The sequence below is a fragment of the Microtus oregoni genome, unplaced genomic scaffold (genome assembly GCF_018167655.1).
Source record: "Microtus oregoni isolate MIOR12 unplaced genomic scaffold, Mior012 000000F_ref0000247, whole genome shotgun sequence".
Taxonomy (NCBI): domain Eukaryota; kingdom Metazoa; phylum Chordata; class Mammalia; order Rodentia; family Cricetidae; genus Microtus; species Microtus oregoni.
Window position 1 is genome coordinate 73,282,520 of NW_024543059.1, and position 16,796 is coordinate 73,299,315.

Genomic DNA, 16,796 nt, shown 5'->3' on the forward strand with positions numbered 1-16,796 from the left:
CCCCGGGCCCAGCTGATCATCTTTAATAAAGTGTAAATGACCCCAATGAAGATCAAAATGTGATTTCTGCAAAACTGCCATCAGCGGCCATACAGAATTATTGATTGGTGGGTATAAGAGGTCACCATGATCAATAATAGAGGTTTGAAAGATTCACTGCCCGTAGACAACACCATTTCTAGACCTTCTTCTATGGCATGGCTTCTCGTAGCTAACTGGGGAAGTGAGGGAAGCAAACTTGACGCTTCCCACTTTGTGCTGCTGGGGAGAGCCTCTCATACAGACTCATTCCCTGGTGAGCTCTGGGTTCATGACTTCAGTGAGCTGAGCCAGAGCTGAGCTGACACTGATGCAGCACGCAAATGTCTTTCGAGAGTCCATGCACCTCGCTCGCACCTCTGCTGAGTGTGAAACACGTGCAGCCGGGTGGCCGGAGTTTCTGAGTTAGCAGCCCCCCCTCCCTGCTACACAGCTCTCATTTCCAGTCTTCACCATTGGGCTTTAGGGCCCCAAGCTTTAGAGAGTGGATCATTTACATCTTTAGAATGACTTACAGGGTTATAAGGAAAGTCTACAATTACTACAACTGTGATGTCATTTAAAAAAGAAAATCACAATAGGGCCATTCTGAGATGGCTCAGCAGGTAAAGGAACTTGCTTGTGCAGCCTGAAGACCTGAGTTCTAATCCTGCATCCATAGTGGAAGGAGAGAACACCTTCCAGAGCTGCCCTCTGACCTCCACACACATGCCCGTGTTGGCATGTGTACAACAGCATTCAATGGTATGCACAATGTAGCGCATATACGCATGAATAAAATTAAATTTAAAAAACTTTAAGTTGCGACGGGTGGGGTTGGCCCATGCGTTTAATCCCAGCACTCGGGAGGCAGAAGCAGGCGGATCTCTGTGAGTTCTCAAGACCAGCCTGGTCTACAGAGTGAGTGCCAGGACGGGTTCCAAAGCTACATAGAGAAAACCTGTCTCGAAAAACAAAACAAAACAAAAAATTAAGTTGCAGTATTTAAAGGAATCATGAGCTTATGTATACACACACACACACACACATACACACACACACACACGTCTTGCTATGCTGGCTCAGGCTGGCCTTAAACTCCTAAACTCAATCTTCCAGTTTCAGCCTTCCAAGCAGCTATGACTAGAACAGTGTGTGTCACCAAATTTGGTCCTAAAAGGGTATTTTAAACAGTTATTCCAGAAAAGCCTATAGTACTATTTGTTGTCCTTGTCTCCCACCTTTTTTTTTAATTTAAATTTTATTTTTATTTATTTATTTATTTTTGATATGGGATTTTTTTGTAGCCCAGGCTGTCCCTGAACTCACTGTGTAGCATAGGATTAGCTTGACTTCCCGGTCCTCCTGCCTCCACCTCCCAAGTCCTGGGTTTGCAGATATGTGTGTGCTACCACAGCCAGTGTGTGCGGCACGGAGGACCAAACTCAGGACAGCACGCACGCCAGGCAAACGTCGACAAATGAGTTCAGCCTTTTCTAAAGAATGCAGGCTTGCTGGGGTGGCGAGAGCAGCTCTGATTCTCTGCTATCACAGTACTGGCTTCCTCCAGAGGGGACCAGCTTGTCACAGGTGCTTACACAACTCCTTCTAAACACCAACCTTCAGTCCCATGTCAGCAACTCCTGTGGAATGGCAGCTGCTGAGTGCGGCGGGTACCTGGGGATAATGCACACATGCGTTCTCTGCTGGCCACATGCGCCACTGGCATGTTTTAATTTTAAACACCAAGTCTTTCTCCAAAATCAAAGGGTAACCAGTCCATAAAAATCTCAGTCACTTTCAGAACCTCGACAGCTGCAGCTTCTCAGCTGCCTGCTTGTTAGGCTCCAAGTTCAAGGCCAGGTGGGCTTCCTTGTGAAACGAGCTCTGCCAGTAATGCCAAAGTGTGCGGCTGGGGTGAAGACTGAGTTATACGAGGGAGCTGGCGAGAATAAGGCCAAGGTGGGTACCAGGCTGTGCGGATGCTTCACCACAGTAGGGTTCAGCTTCCGTCATGCCTTTAAACTCAGTACTTGGGAAGCAGAGGTCCTTGTATTTCAGAGAGTTCGAGGCCCTAAGTAGTCAACACCCTGTCTTAAAATAATCAAAATCAAACTACAAATGATTTGTTCATGGTTTGATTTAGTGATCCTGTGTTAGCAAAGTTACTCTATTTTGGGTTGTTCTCATGTCTTTCTGAATATACAAACAAAACTATTAGGGTCATTTAAAAAGGCGTATTTAGGGGCTGGAGAGATGGCTCAGCGGTTAAGAGCACTGACTGCTCTTCCAGAGGACTCAGGTTCAAGTCCCAGCACCCACATGGGCAGCTCACAACTATCTGTAACTCCTTTAAGTCCTGTTCCAGGGGATCTGACAACCTCACACCAATGCACATAAAATAAAGTTAAATAAATCTTAAAAAATAAAAAAATAAAAAGGCATATGCGAATGAGGATCAGTGATCAGTAAATACAGTATTGACTACTAAAGGACCACATGGAACATGGCTCCCTGGGATGCTAGAATAAGTAGTATCATTAGAGATCTGGCCTATCTGTGGGAGCAACAGAAATGGCTCCAAATTCTTCACAATTATGAGTCTTTCCCAATTTTGTAGCAGCATAGTGAGGAAGGATCAAACAGAAGAACCAGGGACTCTGAAGAGGAAATGTCCCACACCTTCTGAGAGCCACATCCAAAAATTACACAGAATTCACTCTGAAAACATATCCTATGCTTGAGCTTACTTAGCTGTGAGAAACCAGACAGCTGGAATCAGAAAATGAAAATTAATTCATCAGGAAGTCAAATTGGTAGCCCCTTGCAGGACAAAGAACCTCCTCTTCTAAAAGCCACAGCCACAGCCACCCCCTCTCGAGTTTCTACATCTTCTAGTTTGTTTCAAAGCTACACAACATTGGCATCGTGGCATTCAGGAGCTTCATGGTTAGTCAAGTCCACCCCCGTTCTGTTGTCCCAGATGTGAATGAACACTGAGAAAAATCAAATCCTAGCTGTTTGTAAACTAGAACAAAATCAGGGATGGGAGCTAGCTACAGATCTGTTCATCTGAAACACAAACGTGGATTCCTTTAAGGAAACGTCATCCAACTTTTAATAATTGAATTATTCTAAATAATTGAAAGTAAATCCCCATAACCTTTCCATAGCAATTTCTACCTTAAAATTAAGGTTGCAAAAGGCGGCTGAAAAGAGGCCATAAACACTTCCCTTTTCCTACCTAAAAGGCTGCTCTAGGGAAGACCACAGAGAACCAGAAAGTTGGAAGCTCTCATGACTCAGAGCTACTGTAGTCAGGGGTCTCTTGATACCACTCCCTCCCCAGGCATCAGTGGAAGGCTTCTCTGGTTAGGTGTTGACCATTTGGGCTGCAGGAGGGACAAATGGAAGGTTGACTTCCAAGATGAATAACCACAGGCTAATCTTACCCCAGCAGGGAACTTTCAAATGTTAAAGCCACCGAGCTCAGGTTCACTCACACTCACTGTGCTCCACACTCAGCTCTACCGCCATGCTTGGGACTCAAAGAACTGGTTTTGTTGTTGTTTGAATGCCTTGACATTGGCCTTCTCTTCATAAGTAAGAAAGGTTTGGAAATATGCTTTTAATAAACTCTCTGGGGGGCGGGGTCCTGTCTCTGAAATATTAACAGGCTAGCACACCTCTTCATCTTCTGTGCTTGAAGAGCCTACACCGACACCAAGTTGTCATGGCTGCTTTCTCCTTGACGGCTCAATTCAGCTGAACTAAAATTGTGTATTTAAAATTCTAGAAGAGACTCATTCATAAGACGTCAGATACAGATACACTCCCTTAAAAGTTCCAGCTTTAGAAGGAGGGCCCAACTAAAACATCCTAGCAGAAGGAGAAAAGATGGATGGGTCAAGGCAGTGCTGACTAGGTGCCATGATGCCTAGCCAGGCTTAAAACAGGAGCATATGGTTATGGTGAGATTTCCGCAGGGGTGTCCCTGGGTGTGCCACTTGGCCACAGCTGGAGTTCTCAGGACTGCAGTTAGACGCAGAAAGGAGAGGGGGGCCCAGTCCATACCTCGCCCACCCACAGATGTTTCTCTCCAGTTCTCACAGGCAGCAGATGCCATAAACCAGGAGTTGTTTGTAATGCAAATCCAAGTCACAGGGATGCCCCTAGTCAACCTTAAACTCAAATGCAAAGGGTCCCCCAGCTCCTGACACCCTCTAAGAAAGTCGACCAGTGCTGATGTCAGTGACACAAACAATCCTGCTGGGGACAGAAGGGAAGGAGGAAGAGAACACAAGTGTGGTTAGGGCGAAGAAGAGAGGCTGCCTTCCGGTTAAAGTGTTTTTGATCTCAGAAACACTACAAACAGCTGTTAGGTATTAAAAACCAAAGATTGTAACTCACTTCAGTCGGACTCTAAAAAAAATTGACAGCCTTGTGGTTAAAACTGAAAGGCTTCTGGAATTGTGTAAACTGCAGGGTCTCTCAGTAAAACATACCTAACATGAATGCCTTTTAACATGGAAGAGGATTCAATGCAGGCATCAGAAAACAGAATAACGGTCCTCTGAACACAGTCTATGCCTGGTGACATTTACTCAGCCCACAAATCTTTCCTAAGCAATGAAGGACTGATTCATGAATGTCAACATTTTAATACACACATAACAATAAATACCTTCAAACCTACTGACATTTCAAAATGGTGCTGGGATGAGAAGGTAGGTAGGCACGCAGGTGTGCGCGCGCACATACACACACCAGAAAGAGGACTCTGGAGAAATTTGGAGAAAAGGCTACAGAGACCTAAGACAGAGTAACAGCTTACAGGGGAAAGGATAACTGTAGGGGTTGTGTATAAATACCAGGAAGTTTATTACACTGATTTCTCCAGATTTCCGGTCTCGAGAGAGAAACTGCTGTTCTCTCTATGGAATAAACCACAGTCCAGCACACACAACTGTCCTCATGGGTAAGCAAAAGCGGTTCTGGAAGTGAGTTTCTAATATCTAAACTCTAACTTATTGAAAAGATTATTGTTGACCTTTTAGCCTTTCTACCAAATCTTCAACTACTCCTTATCCAAAATGTCCCTCCTATTAAAAACAAACAAACAAACAACAAAAACTGCTAAATTATCTTTAAAAAATCACATATATTTGTCTTTCTGGCTCAACAAATCCTCTACAAGTTGTGAAACCCAGAAGCATTTTCAATGCATCTTGGGGGTAATCTCTCAATAACAGACTATGATGGCTTTATTAGCTCATCCACATTTGAGGAAGAAGATCCTACGCACTGCACAAACATTAAATCTCATTACAAATTCGAGATGTTCTAAAGTGATGGGAGGGAACAGTCCTTGTAACACGGACCTCACAAAATCTCCAAGATTTGTTCCCCATGGGCCCTATTTCAGCTGCTTTATAAAAGAGAGAAAAACCATGCTCCCTGCCTGAGTTTAACTATCCAGACGTAATTTGTAGGAAAACGATCACTTTAAGTCTGAAATCACAAGGCCCACAAACTTTACATAGCTATCATTTTAACCACGCAGGGTTTAGACCATTAAGAGAGCCACAAGCGCTACAGTTAAGATTACCAGCCACTTCCTCTCTGCTTCTTCAGTGAACCTCCCAGCTCTCGGGTTCTGTCACTAGTGCATCAGTGACACCCCTTCCCCCAAGTGTTTCTCACTGACTTCTCAGTTCCGTGGAGACTGGAGTGGGGCTGGGAACAGGGAACTAAGGACCACCTCCGCAGCTTCCTAGGAAGCCCCAGGATAGACAGTGTATTCACCAGGACAACACGTGCACATCCTCAAGTTACCATACAGATGTTTTTTGGAGACACAGGCACAGTCTCCACCCCCGCCCCCGTAAAAGGGGAATAGTGCCACATAACGTGACATCCTTCATAAGACTGAGCACGCCAGCATAATGCAGGTGAAATAACGTGAAATCCTTCATAAGACTGAGCACGCCAGCATAATGCAGGTGAAATAACGTGACATCCTTCAAAAGACTGAGCACGCCAGCATAATGCAGGTGTGTGGTGCTGCATCTCCACAACTGGAAGTTAACTGAACTGAAAGGTTAAAAATAGCAACAACTTTCATGGCACGATCTTCAGACAATATTTTCCCAGCTGGCAATGAAGTGAAAAGGGCTCATCCGCCTTCCTTATCAACAGATAGCGAATATAATATAAAACAAGACATTTTCAGAAGCCAAAATAACAGCTGAACGTCTAGATTCAAATGAGCCTCTAACCAGTTTCGGGTTTTGAAAGCTCCCTGGTCCTTAGTTGAGTGAAAGACTAAATCCATTTTCCTCCCAGCGTCGGCATAGAAACATAGTACACATTAAAAATCATAGACTTGTTGACTTAGCTCCACTTGGTTCCATAATTTGTGATCCTCTACTTATCCGTCTTAACACGCCAGCCTAAATCTAAAAGTCCGAAGGGAAGACATAAAGACAGCACTGTTCCCAGGCTGCTACCCTCAAACGCTCTCACCAGTGAGGACGACTCAACACACAATGGAGGCATTGCCAATGTGTCTGAAGAAGTAAGCATTCTGTTGAAACACAAATCAATTTGCACGTCTGAAAATAATTTTCAACATCAGCATGTTACTCACTGTCCTCGGGATGGGTGGAGAAAGAGATCCATTCGACATGTATGGGTCGCTATTCATATTTGGCATCATTATGTAGCCAGAATAACTAGAGTAGGAGGAGGGCCCCTTGTTGTACAGGCCTCCATCTGGATGCTTTCCTGGGAGAATCCAAAAAAACAATCAAAGATGCATCGAATTTCCTTTTATATCAAATGATATTCATCAGAAAAATCTCTTGCTCCTAAGACGAGGCAGACTTTACATAAAATATTTGCTTATAAAATACTGTAACTGAATTATTATGCTCTATTTTAGATTGACAGTATTTAAGCTCTCCAATGGCTCAACAGCAAACCAGATGTTTAAAAAACATGTGGTTCAATTTACTTCCACTACTGACTGATGTTTTTACAAAAATAAGTGTTATTCTTCTAACTTAATTTGTTCTAATGCTAACAAACTAGACTGAGAAACACAGGAACACAAGGGAACACACACACACTTAAAACTGAATTGTTAATACGGGAGACCATCTACCCCCCAAGACACACACACACATTTATACAATGGAAGTCTCCTTCTTGTAGACAAACTCAAAAATTCCACCTGTGCCTCTGGATTTTTACTAAATGTTAGATTTTACTGAAGGAGATATGGATCTAATGTACTGTTAAAACCCAAATTTGTAGTGAATTAACCTTTGGAAGACCCAATTTCATGGCTAAACTTACGTCAGTCTGCCAAAGAAATGTTCCTTTTATTTTTAATCTATATAGTTACTTGTTGCCAAGAAGGAAGGCTGATATACGGCTCTCTCCCTGCCCCTTGGTCGACACACTGATTGTACAAACATTCCATTCTAGACAGGCCAATTGTTAAGTAATTAAAGGAGACCAGAAATGTCAACTGATTGACAACTGAACCCTATGGTGATCTGATTAAACTTAGAATAAGCAAAGAAGGACTGTGTGTGTGTGTGTGTGTGTGTGTGAGAGAGAGAGAGAGAGAGAGAGAGAGAGAGAGAGAGAGAGAGATTGATTTAAGTATTGGGAGTATTGTCTATTATTTGATAGGTGTAGCTTCTAATACTGTTTATATTTTAGAAACTAGGTTCAGTTTTAGTGAGCCCTGACCCATCTGTCCACACACTCCCTTCCTTCTTCCTCCGTACTGAGAACCTACACACAGCAATTTTGCAAATGAAAAATTCTAATTGGTCCCTGCTGACAAACACTCCCCAGAAACATCCCTTCTCTAAGACCCTGGAAGCCAAAGTATACCCCAAAGCCCAGACTCATTTAAGGGCTGTTTCTAGATACACGATGAGAGAGAAACTGAGTTTCTGGGCTTTCTTTCCTAGTCTGTCAAAAGAATACCTATGTGGGCACAGACTTGCATATCTGGTCCCAGCCGCCCGAATTAAATGGAAGTATCAAAACCAGGTACCCAGATTGCACATGTCCTCTGGGAAAGTGGGGGAAAAGGGAATCTGGCTTCTTACCGTCATCCGGGTGTTCTCTGGCCTTGTCATGGTAGGACTCCTGAGAGGGCTGTGCTTGTCTGACCACCTAAAGACATGGAGAGCCACCCCCAAAAGAAAGAAGATCATCTTAGAGTTTGTAGCAGTTATGGTGTGTCGACTGGTAATTCAAAGGAAGGCATTTAGGTAAAACTCAGTCTAACCATTTAATTAAAATTAAAGACAGGCTAGGCTTGAGTACTGGAAAATCTTTTCAATGTGTCTTTTTGAGTGATTATTAGGTACTCTGAATCAAAAGGTAAGAAAGGTGACAAAAAAAAAACCCAAAACAAAACTGAATTTGGGGATGACGTGTCCTGCTCTAACAACCCATCAGTGCTTCCTGGGTGCCCCAACTTCTAGGATGTGTTAGCCTCTTTAGCCTTGGTTTACTCTATCAAGATCTGATTAAATGCCACCAGAATATTGTACCTGAAAATGAGATCTGGAAACATAAACACAACAACCACTTTGCTGAGGTCTGGGGGAAACTGCCTAAGAGTTTCTTTTACAACTTATGGGCTGAATGCTAGCAGGCTAGCCGAGTAGAACTGGTCTGTGGTTAAAGGGAGGAAAAACTGAGAGTCGGGTAATAGACATCAGAAAGGTAGCCCAGTTAATATCAGTTTTGGTAAGCGCCACCGACCCGACTCAACCACGTGCAAATCAGTGGTATCGCCCCTTTACCATCTTCCGCGAGTCTGCTTGCTTCATTTCCACCGCGGAAAGATGGACAGTTCAAGCTCCCAACCCCAGGGGTTCTCGATTTCCAAAGGGCTGCTTTTCTTCTCTACCAGTAAACCGTAGAAATGGGAGGTGGATGGAAATCTGTAGGCCACTCTAGTAGAAAGAGGCTCTCTACGGTCTGGCAAAAACCCCGGAGTATAGGTGGTATTTGATTCTTTGAACCTGTGTCCTCCAGGCGACCTCATCCTCCAGACACACAGAAACCTTTTTTTTTTTTTAATTATTTTTTAAATCTGATTTTAACTGCGCCCTAGCCGCCCTCCACTACTTTTTGCTGGACTTTGGGAACAGCGAGTCTCCTTATATTCTAGGAACCAGGCCCCCCAGCCTTCTCAAGAGCGTACTCACCCCTGCCATCGGGACAGAGAAGGTAACTCGGAGGTGTTCTTAAAAGTACTCTTTAAACCCAAAATGTCTCCGCCCCCGAAACCACCCTTCCTTTGGGGTGGGGGCAGAAGGCTGCCATTTAAGGGAAAGGGTATAGTCTACAAGTTTCTCTGGAAGGAAAAAAAAACGTTGGGGACATCATTTGGCTATCAGAACTTTTCTACTGGATGTCCTTGTGAGGTTTCCCCAGCTGCTGAGCCAGAGCGGCCGCTGAGGTGTGGGCTTTGGGGATCTACGCCCATCCGATGCTCGCGCGCGGCACGGCTCTCTGCTCTCTCGCGCCGGCACCCACGTGTCTCTATTTACTCTACTCGGGTTACCAGCGCCGTCGCCTGCAGCTGGCCCCGAGATCTGATAAGCGTGTCCCTCCTCCCCAGCCGAGGCCCGGCTTCCGCTGCTGCCGCCCTGCTCTCGGGCTCGCCTTTCTTCTGCAGAGATCCAAGGCCTGCCTAACCCCCAAATAAACGCCTTTCTTTCCACTTTAAATGCCGGCGTTGCGGGCGGAAGGACTGCGGTGGCTATGCTGTTGGGTGGCTCGGATCGGCTCGCCCACGGCTCCCCGCTGCAGCCTCGCCCGCCATGGGGACCCAGCCCCCGCAACGCCCCCGCGCGCGCCCTACTACATGGCGGTTGGGACTGCCCCTCCTGGCCAGCCCACGCCCGCCTCTCCTTCCTCCCGCCTGGGGCTTGGCTCCTTGTAGTCTCGGTGGTTTAACGCACTTTTGCATGCTGTATGGTGAGAGCTAGCGGATGCATTTTGTGTTCAGCCCCAGGATGGACTTCGCAGTTGTGTTTAGAAATCCCTGCTTTTAATGCTTTGTGACCCTCAGCTCCGCCGAAACTTCCGAAGACGAAACGGGGTCGGGTAAAGGCCAGCGTTTCCTGCTTATTCACCACGGTTTAGCCACAGACTCACTTGGAAAAAATTCCCTTGCCCGCCGCTCACACACGTGCGCACCGTGGACCAGGGGCCGTTATTCCCCGCCCAGCCCGCGAGGGACCAGGGCGCAGCGGCCACAGTGGACGGGCCGCGCGCTCGGCTTGCTTCCTCCCTGCGTCCCCAGGACCCGCCACGCCTCTCGGGACAGTGGCCCACTCACCTCATGCCCATTGCTGGCCGGGATGATTTCGGACTCGTTAACCAAGGATGACTTGATATCGGCTAAGTCGCCCTCCTCTTCGGGGTGACTTATCTCGGCGAAGATCTTCTCCTTCTGGGGATCGCCCTCATCCTTGAAGGGGATCATCTCATCGGTGGCGCAGAGTTCCGGGTCCCCCCCGCCGCCTCCACCAGAGAGTTGGGGCATCTTGGCGGATCTGTAATCTCCGCTCCGCTGCGGGAGCACTCGGCGACGGCAGGAGAGGGGGGTTCGATGTGAGGTGGCAGGGGTGGGGGAGATGAGAGTTGGAAGACTGCGTGTGGGAGGACGACTAATGGAAGCCGGGTGGGCAAACGGGGGGGGGGGGTGTCCCGAGGCCGGAGCAGCTGCGGGAGCCGCTGCGATCGCGTCGCTTTCCCACTTCACTTAGAAGGACGCCGGCGCCCGGCCCCCAGGCGAAGGGCACCAGACTGCGAGGGCGGCAGCCGCCGGCGCCTCTGAGAGCGTCTGCGGCGCTCCCCGTGCGCTAGGCTAGGCTGCCAGGGCCGGGTGGCCACTCTGCCTTGCTGGAGTCTGTGGGCCGAGGACACCAGTTCCGGAGGGGACACGACTTTCCAAAGTGCAGAGGAGGATCCCGTGGCGCGTCACTGTGCAAAACTTCTCCACCGTGGATTCCTCGGATGCCGATTTCGAAGTTGTTGTTTTTTTTTTTTTTTTCAAGAAGAGGAGAGCTGGGCCAAAAGGCTCCGTTTGCCCCAGCAGAGGTGCGAGAAGAATCAAAAAATACCGAAAGTCCACTTCCTGAAGAGTAAACAATAAAGAGCCACCCGGGCTGCAGACGTCCGACTTAGAGCTTCTTTCCTTCCCTTTCGCTTCGGTTTTCCTTTTGGAGGAGCATTTAATCTGCTGGGGGGGAGGGGGCGGAGGAGGAGGGGAGAAAAAGAGAAGTTTGCCAAGAATAAAGTTTGTGCTGATGAGCGCTGGGAATCGGCAGTGGCTGGCACGGCTGAGTCTTGGGGAGTCACAGAAGGAGCCTCGGGCCCGAATGTTCCAGCTCCAGCTCGGGACGGTACACACACACACACACACACACACACACACACCACGAGCCCGATCCCTCTTTGTTCCCGGCTCGAGTTTCTGCCTGGCTCGCTGGCTCTGTTACTCGCCTCTTTCCCCGCCTCCCCTCTGTCAAAGCAAAGAGCTGCCGGTGGCCCCACGGCTCCTCCAGGCCGCCGGGAGGAGAACACCCGGAGTGTGACCGCTTGCAAGGCTCCGGGCGAGTCCGGATGCCAGGGCCCTTAGGAGCACAGCCGGGTCCCTCCGGTGTGCGCTGCCCAGCAGGTGAGCGGTTGCGCCTTCCCACCGCTTCTCCTCGGCGCGCCTAGCCGGCGCTGCAAAGCTATTCACTTGCGTCGCTTCTCCTCCCCCGCCCCTCCCCCGCCCCCTGCTCTCCTTGGCTGCTGGTTGGAGGGGTGGGGAGAAAGGAGTCAGCTAGGAGGAGGAGATCCAGGTTCTCCCCCAGCTCTAGTTCATTTCCAGCACCTAGGGGACAAGTCATAGTTTGGGGGGCGCCGTGGGGGTGCATGCATGTGTGTGTGTGTGCGCGCGCGCGTTCATGCCTTGAGAAGGAAAAAACGCAACCTGGAGAAGGAACGGGTGCTGCTTGTAACCCACCCCTAAGCACGCTGTTGCCGGATGAAAATGACAAGAAACTCTACCTGAAAGGCTTAACTTCATCATCTAAGCATCTCTTCTTCTTTTGCCCCACTCACTTCCATTCTTTGCCAGTCTCTCTGTCCCACCTCCTTTCCGCCGCCCACTCTAGCCCCCTCACTCAGGCACGGGGAGGAAGATGAAAGAGAAAGCCGCCGGCGCTGTGGTCTACACCACGTTGATAGATGCTCTGACAGAGGGAATGAAGCGAGAATTAGGGACTAGGAGAAGGAAAAACAGAAAATGTAACACATTGCTCACCTAAGCAGAGAGAAGAGACCCAGCAAGCACAAGGAAAATAGTTGTGGCTGCACTAAACGTATATCACACGCTCTTCGGAGACAAGGGAAAATAAAATCTCCATGCTTACCAGGGGAAAATGGACCAGGGAAGAAGGGGAGCGAATGAAGATTGGACCTTAATTATCGCTTTTAAAACACTATTGCTTCCATTGTGTCCTTACCACCGAATATACGTGGGTTTTCGGATATGCAAAGACTCCGTGTGTAGAAGATGAAAACGCATCCCAAACGAGGGAGAAGGACCTAAGAGAGGGAGGCATGACTGCGCAGTTGCTGACATCCTGGATAACAACGCTGAAAGGGACCCTTGAGAACGTAAATCCGAATCCAACCTCAAAAATTCCCCAGTTCCCACTCTGTCTTTGATGCATTTTGTAAAAGGATAGGACTCCTTTTTCTCTTTTTTAAAGGGGGTCGCTCTGTGAAAGTTACTGTGTGAGGCTTAAGTTTGGAAAGACATTACATTTTGTCCCTTAGCTCTCAACCCCTCCCCTCAGTCAAATATTCAGGCAATATTATTGCACCAGTGCGGTAGCCACCTGTAAAATCTGGGAACAGTAAACAGGCGACGGGAAGAATTGTATGTCCATCTTCCTTAAATTGAAAATAGCACAGAGAATTATGTGTTAGTGTCATTACATAAGAACGCTTAGGCAAACATTTCTCTTTGAAAGGTGAAATTGTGGGCATTGTGGACTTTAACAGTTCTTTAAGTAGGCATTTAAAACTTTGCTTACGGATAACTGCCAGTTTAAGAGCATGCTAGGAAGTAGTTTTCAAAGCTATAAGTCAGTTCAGTTGGTCCCATAGGTAATATGTAATTAATAGGTAATATATCCCAGACGGTCCTATGTATACTAATAGATTTAGAAACAATTAAGACGCTGGTGAAAGAAGTCAGAAAAACGAAAACTTTTTTTTTTAAATTGAATAATCGACAAAGCTATTCCTTCCAGAAGAAAACTAAAAAAAATGGCATTTTACTTCAGGGTGTCAAGAAGAATAATGAAGAAGATTGGGAATAAATCCATTTTTATAGTGATGGTATGTAACCTCCATTGCTGTTAATATGGTAGGCGAGGAGAGGGGGCACAGTTTTAGACATTTATTGCTCCTGCTAACATAAATTTAACAAAGTCAGAATTCCTCCTCCGAGTGCGCCAATTTGTGCAAAAGAACCCTGGAAAATGCAGTTTCATCAAAGCAGCCCGAGTAGATCGGTCCTTTTCATCAAACCCAGAGGGGGAGGGGGCGAGAAGAATGGCCAGAGGGTATTTTTTGAAAGCCAAGAGGAGATTAAATGACGACTCTACATCTTCCCTGTTTAAGTGTTGCAACTAATTCGAATTCCCATTTTCTCCTTCGCGTTAATTATCTGGACTCTGTGAGTCATACGGAGCTCAGCTCCAGGTGTCCCGGAGATTAGGAGCTCAAGAAGATGGGGAATTTTGGCGCAATACCTAGCGAGAATGGTTTACAAAAAAGGCTGGGATAGGTGGCTGCGTTTGGTACCTTGTGGTAACCCTCCTTGGAAACATTGGCTCTAACGAAATCTCCTAATGGCCTCGCTCTGTGTGCGTGGCGGTGAGTGGTCTCCTCAGTGTGGTGTCTTTAGCAGTGTTCCAAATCTTAAATAAGGGTGCCCTTAAAACCACGCGCCCACATGTTTTAGAGCTTTGTCGGTAAAGGAGGGTGACTTTTCCCTGTGAAGTCTGCCCCTCTTAAGAGAGAAAAGCAAGGAGAGGCAGGAGGGGCGAAGTAACCCCAGGAAGTGGTGTATCTGGACTTTGCTTTCCTGGCAAAGGCATTCCAGCCGCCTGGCAGTCTCTCCTAATTCCTGTGGGGCTGTTATTAGCATAAGCAGCCGCTTCTTCGCTTCTTGGGGTAGAGCGAGTGGGAGCCTAGGTCTGGGATGTGGTGGGTGCGGTACAAAAGCAGCCCCGCCGCCCCCTTTCCTCGGATGTAGAGGCAGGTTATTCGTGTGAACTCTAGCGAACCACTGGAGGTTGGCTGTAGTAGGTTTACTCCTTCAGGATGTGGGTTTCAGGGGGCGTTTTGATGTGATTTAATTCCGACCGTGAAACAATTGCTAGGGGCTGGCTCCGTTGCTGTTGGTTTCTCCCCTCCTGGTGGCTTTGGGTTTAGTTTGGGAGCGAACTTGTTTTCTATCAACACTTCCTTTTGCAGAAGGCGCTGTCGCCCGTGCTGTGCCTCTGGGTAGGGGTGAGGATGGGGAGGGGGAGTATAGAGGGAACCAGGCGCCCAACCTCACCCGAAACCCAGGCTACGGGGAGCAGAGTTGGCCGTAATGACCCGAGGTGCGCTTAACCCAGTGAGCCACGAAGGGGGGGTGGGGGGCGACAGAAGGAATGACCCACACCCACACAAGACCCTCCCCCACTTAGCGATTTTGCAGCTAAGTGGAGTCCGCTGCAGACAGTCCAGCGTCCTTAATTACAGGGATGAGAAGCACAGTTCCCCCGCACAGCCCTCTCCGCCCCCTAGGTCCTAACCCCAGCCCAGGCTCCGGGTCTTCTTTTTGTGTGGCCTAGACTCTCTGCCAGCTGCAACTTAGGTGGGATCCCAAAGGAAGGAGGTGGCGGGGCCTACGGAAGAAGATACTCTGAAAGACAGCCGAGAAGGGACTAGAAAAAACGAATTCATGTGATTCCAGGGGCGGAACCGAGACCCCGGTTTCCCACCCCAGCTTCGGCTGGAGGCTCAATCTATGGGCACCTTCAGTTTAACCGACGTCGCGGAGAAGGGGGATGAGGGAAGTGGCAGTTTGTGTCCCAGGGGCTCTTCCGCCTTAGACAAACAAACCCAAAGCCCCTTCCTCCAGGGCCAGGGAACTCGTAGGACCGTGAAAACCTGCAGACACAGGGTTTCCACGCGACCGGCGCCCGTTGGCGTCTGTCATGGCCTCCCGGGCTGGAGGGCAACTCGAGCGCTGGACCCACGGCGGTCAGCACTGTGTACCCTCCTCGAGGGAGTCCTATCCACTCTGCTCCGTGGGATGTCAACCCCAGGCCGGAGTGCCAGCCTCAACGCCTGGACGGCGTGGAGCTGAGGGTGGCTGAGGACCGACGGTGGAGTGGACAAGCGGGGTGGACACAGGGGACCAGAATGAATCAGAAGGGATGCGGAGGTTCGGCTCTGCCCCGGTAAGTGGAAATCCCGCACCGAGGAGGCCGCGTGACATGGGAACGAGGGGCCGCCGCACATGGACTTCGGCTCTGGAACACACGTGCCAGCCGGGGAACCGCTAGTCTAGGGGGCTGAAACATCACATTCTTTTCCTCCGATTCTCAAAACTTTTCTCACTCGCCTTAATGTGGCGTGGGCACCGGCTTCTAGAAAGCACGCCCCTCGGTCCCTCTCCGCGCTCCCTCGGCCCCCTCCATCCTCCCTGGAGCCGGGCTGCGCGCGGAAGGGCCGCCCGCGCGCGCGGGCCTTGCCTTATATCGGCAGAGGGCGGCGCCTGCGCAGGGCCCGGCGCGGCGGCGCGGCCTTTGAAGTCGCGGCGGCTGCGGCTTTCATCCTTTCTTTTTTCCCTCTCAGGCCCCTTTGTGTGACTAAATTTGGCAAGAATATGGATCCCAGCCAGTCTTTCCACGTGTGCTCCCAGCTCCCAGCTGAGAAGGCCAAGGGTTCTCTTCCGGGTAAGGAGACAGGGAGAAAGATCAAAGAGTTTGGGGAGCTGGATCTGAAATGTGAATTGAAAATAAAAATCAAGCCTGGACACATTCCAGTTTCTAAAGCAAAACCAACCCTCTGCAGAGGCCATCTCGCTACAGCGCGCTTTCTCTCTGCTCCCTTTGCTCCTTTTTTTCCCCCTTCTCCTCAAAATCACTGGAGCACATGGGATAAAATAAAGACAACATAGGGAAGCACTTAGATTCTCCAGATTTTGTTTTGCAGTAATTTTATTAGGGAAAATATCTTGTTCATAATTACCGTTATGTGAGGCCAAATTTCTTCAGCCATAAATATTGTCTTCTTCCAGCATGCTTCACACTTTCTTCCGTGGCCACATTTTTTTTTTTTTTGAGAGCGAGCGCTGACACAGCACGTGGGTCAGCCCTGTTCCTGCGTCCTGCTATGTTAACCCCTCTTCACACGGGTCTGGTGCCCTGCAGATTTCGTCCACAGAAGTCAGAGTCTGGAAAACTGATGTTAATACCATTTTTAATTGCTTTCCCAGTCGGCCTCTATGATTGGAACCTGTCTCATCGGTGAATCGGCTCACATGTTTCAAAGGCGAGACTCTGCAGAAACGCTTGAGTCGATGGTGGAAGGCCTGTAAGTTTTCTTCTCTGACACGCTGCCTACGTGACGTCTGTACAGAGACATTTTCCCCCATAGTGTGATGCGGGAAG

The 16,796-nt window shown here is 48.5% G+C and overlaps 1 protein-coding gene across 4 annotated transcripts in view; it reads right to left on the reverse strand.

Annotated features, from left to right (window-relative positions):
• The window catches only part of Lef1 (lymphoid enhancer binding factor 1), a 106,274-nt gene extending 94,518 nt beyond the window's left edge, over positions 1 to 11,756 (reverse strand). For all 4 annotated transcript variants that reach the window (XM_041655060.1, XM_041655068.1, XM_041655045.1 and 1 more), the window contains exons 1-3: positions 10,400 to 11,756; positions 8,148 to 8,214; positions 6,668 to 6,804 (exon numbers count right to left, since the gene is read on the reverse strand). In XM_041655060.1, coding sequence (XP_041510994.1) covers positions 6,668 to 6,804; positions 8,148 to 8,214; positions 10,400 to 10,606 — 411 coding nt within the window. In that variant the 5' untranslated portion in view covers positions 10,607 to 11,756. The remainder of the gene's footprint in view (positions 1 to 6,667; positions 6,805 to 8,147; positions 8,215 to 10,399) is intronic.
• Between the last annotated feature and the right edge of the window lie 5,040 nt (positions 11,757 to 16,796).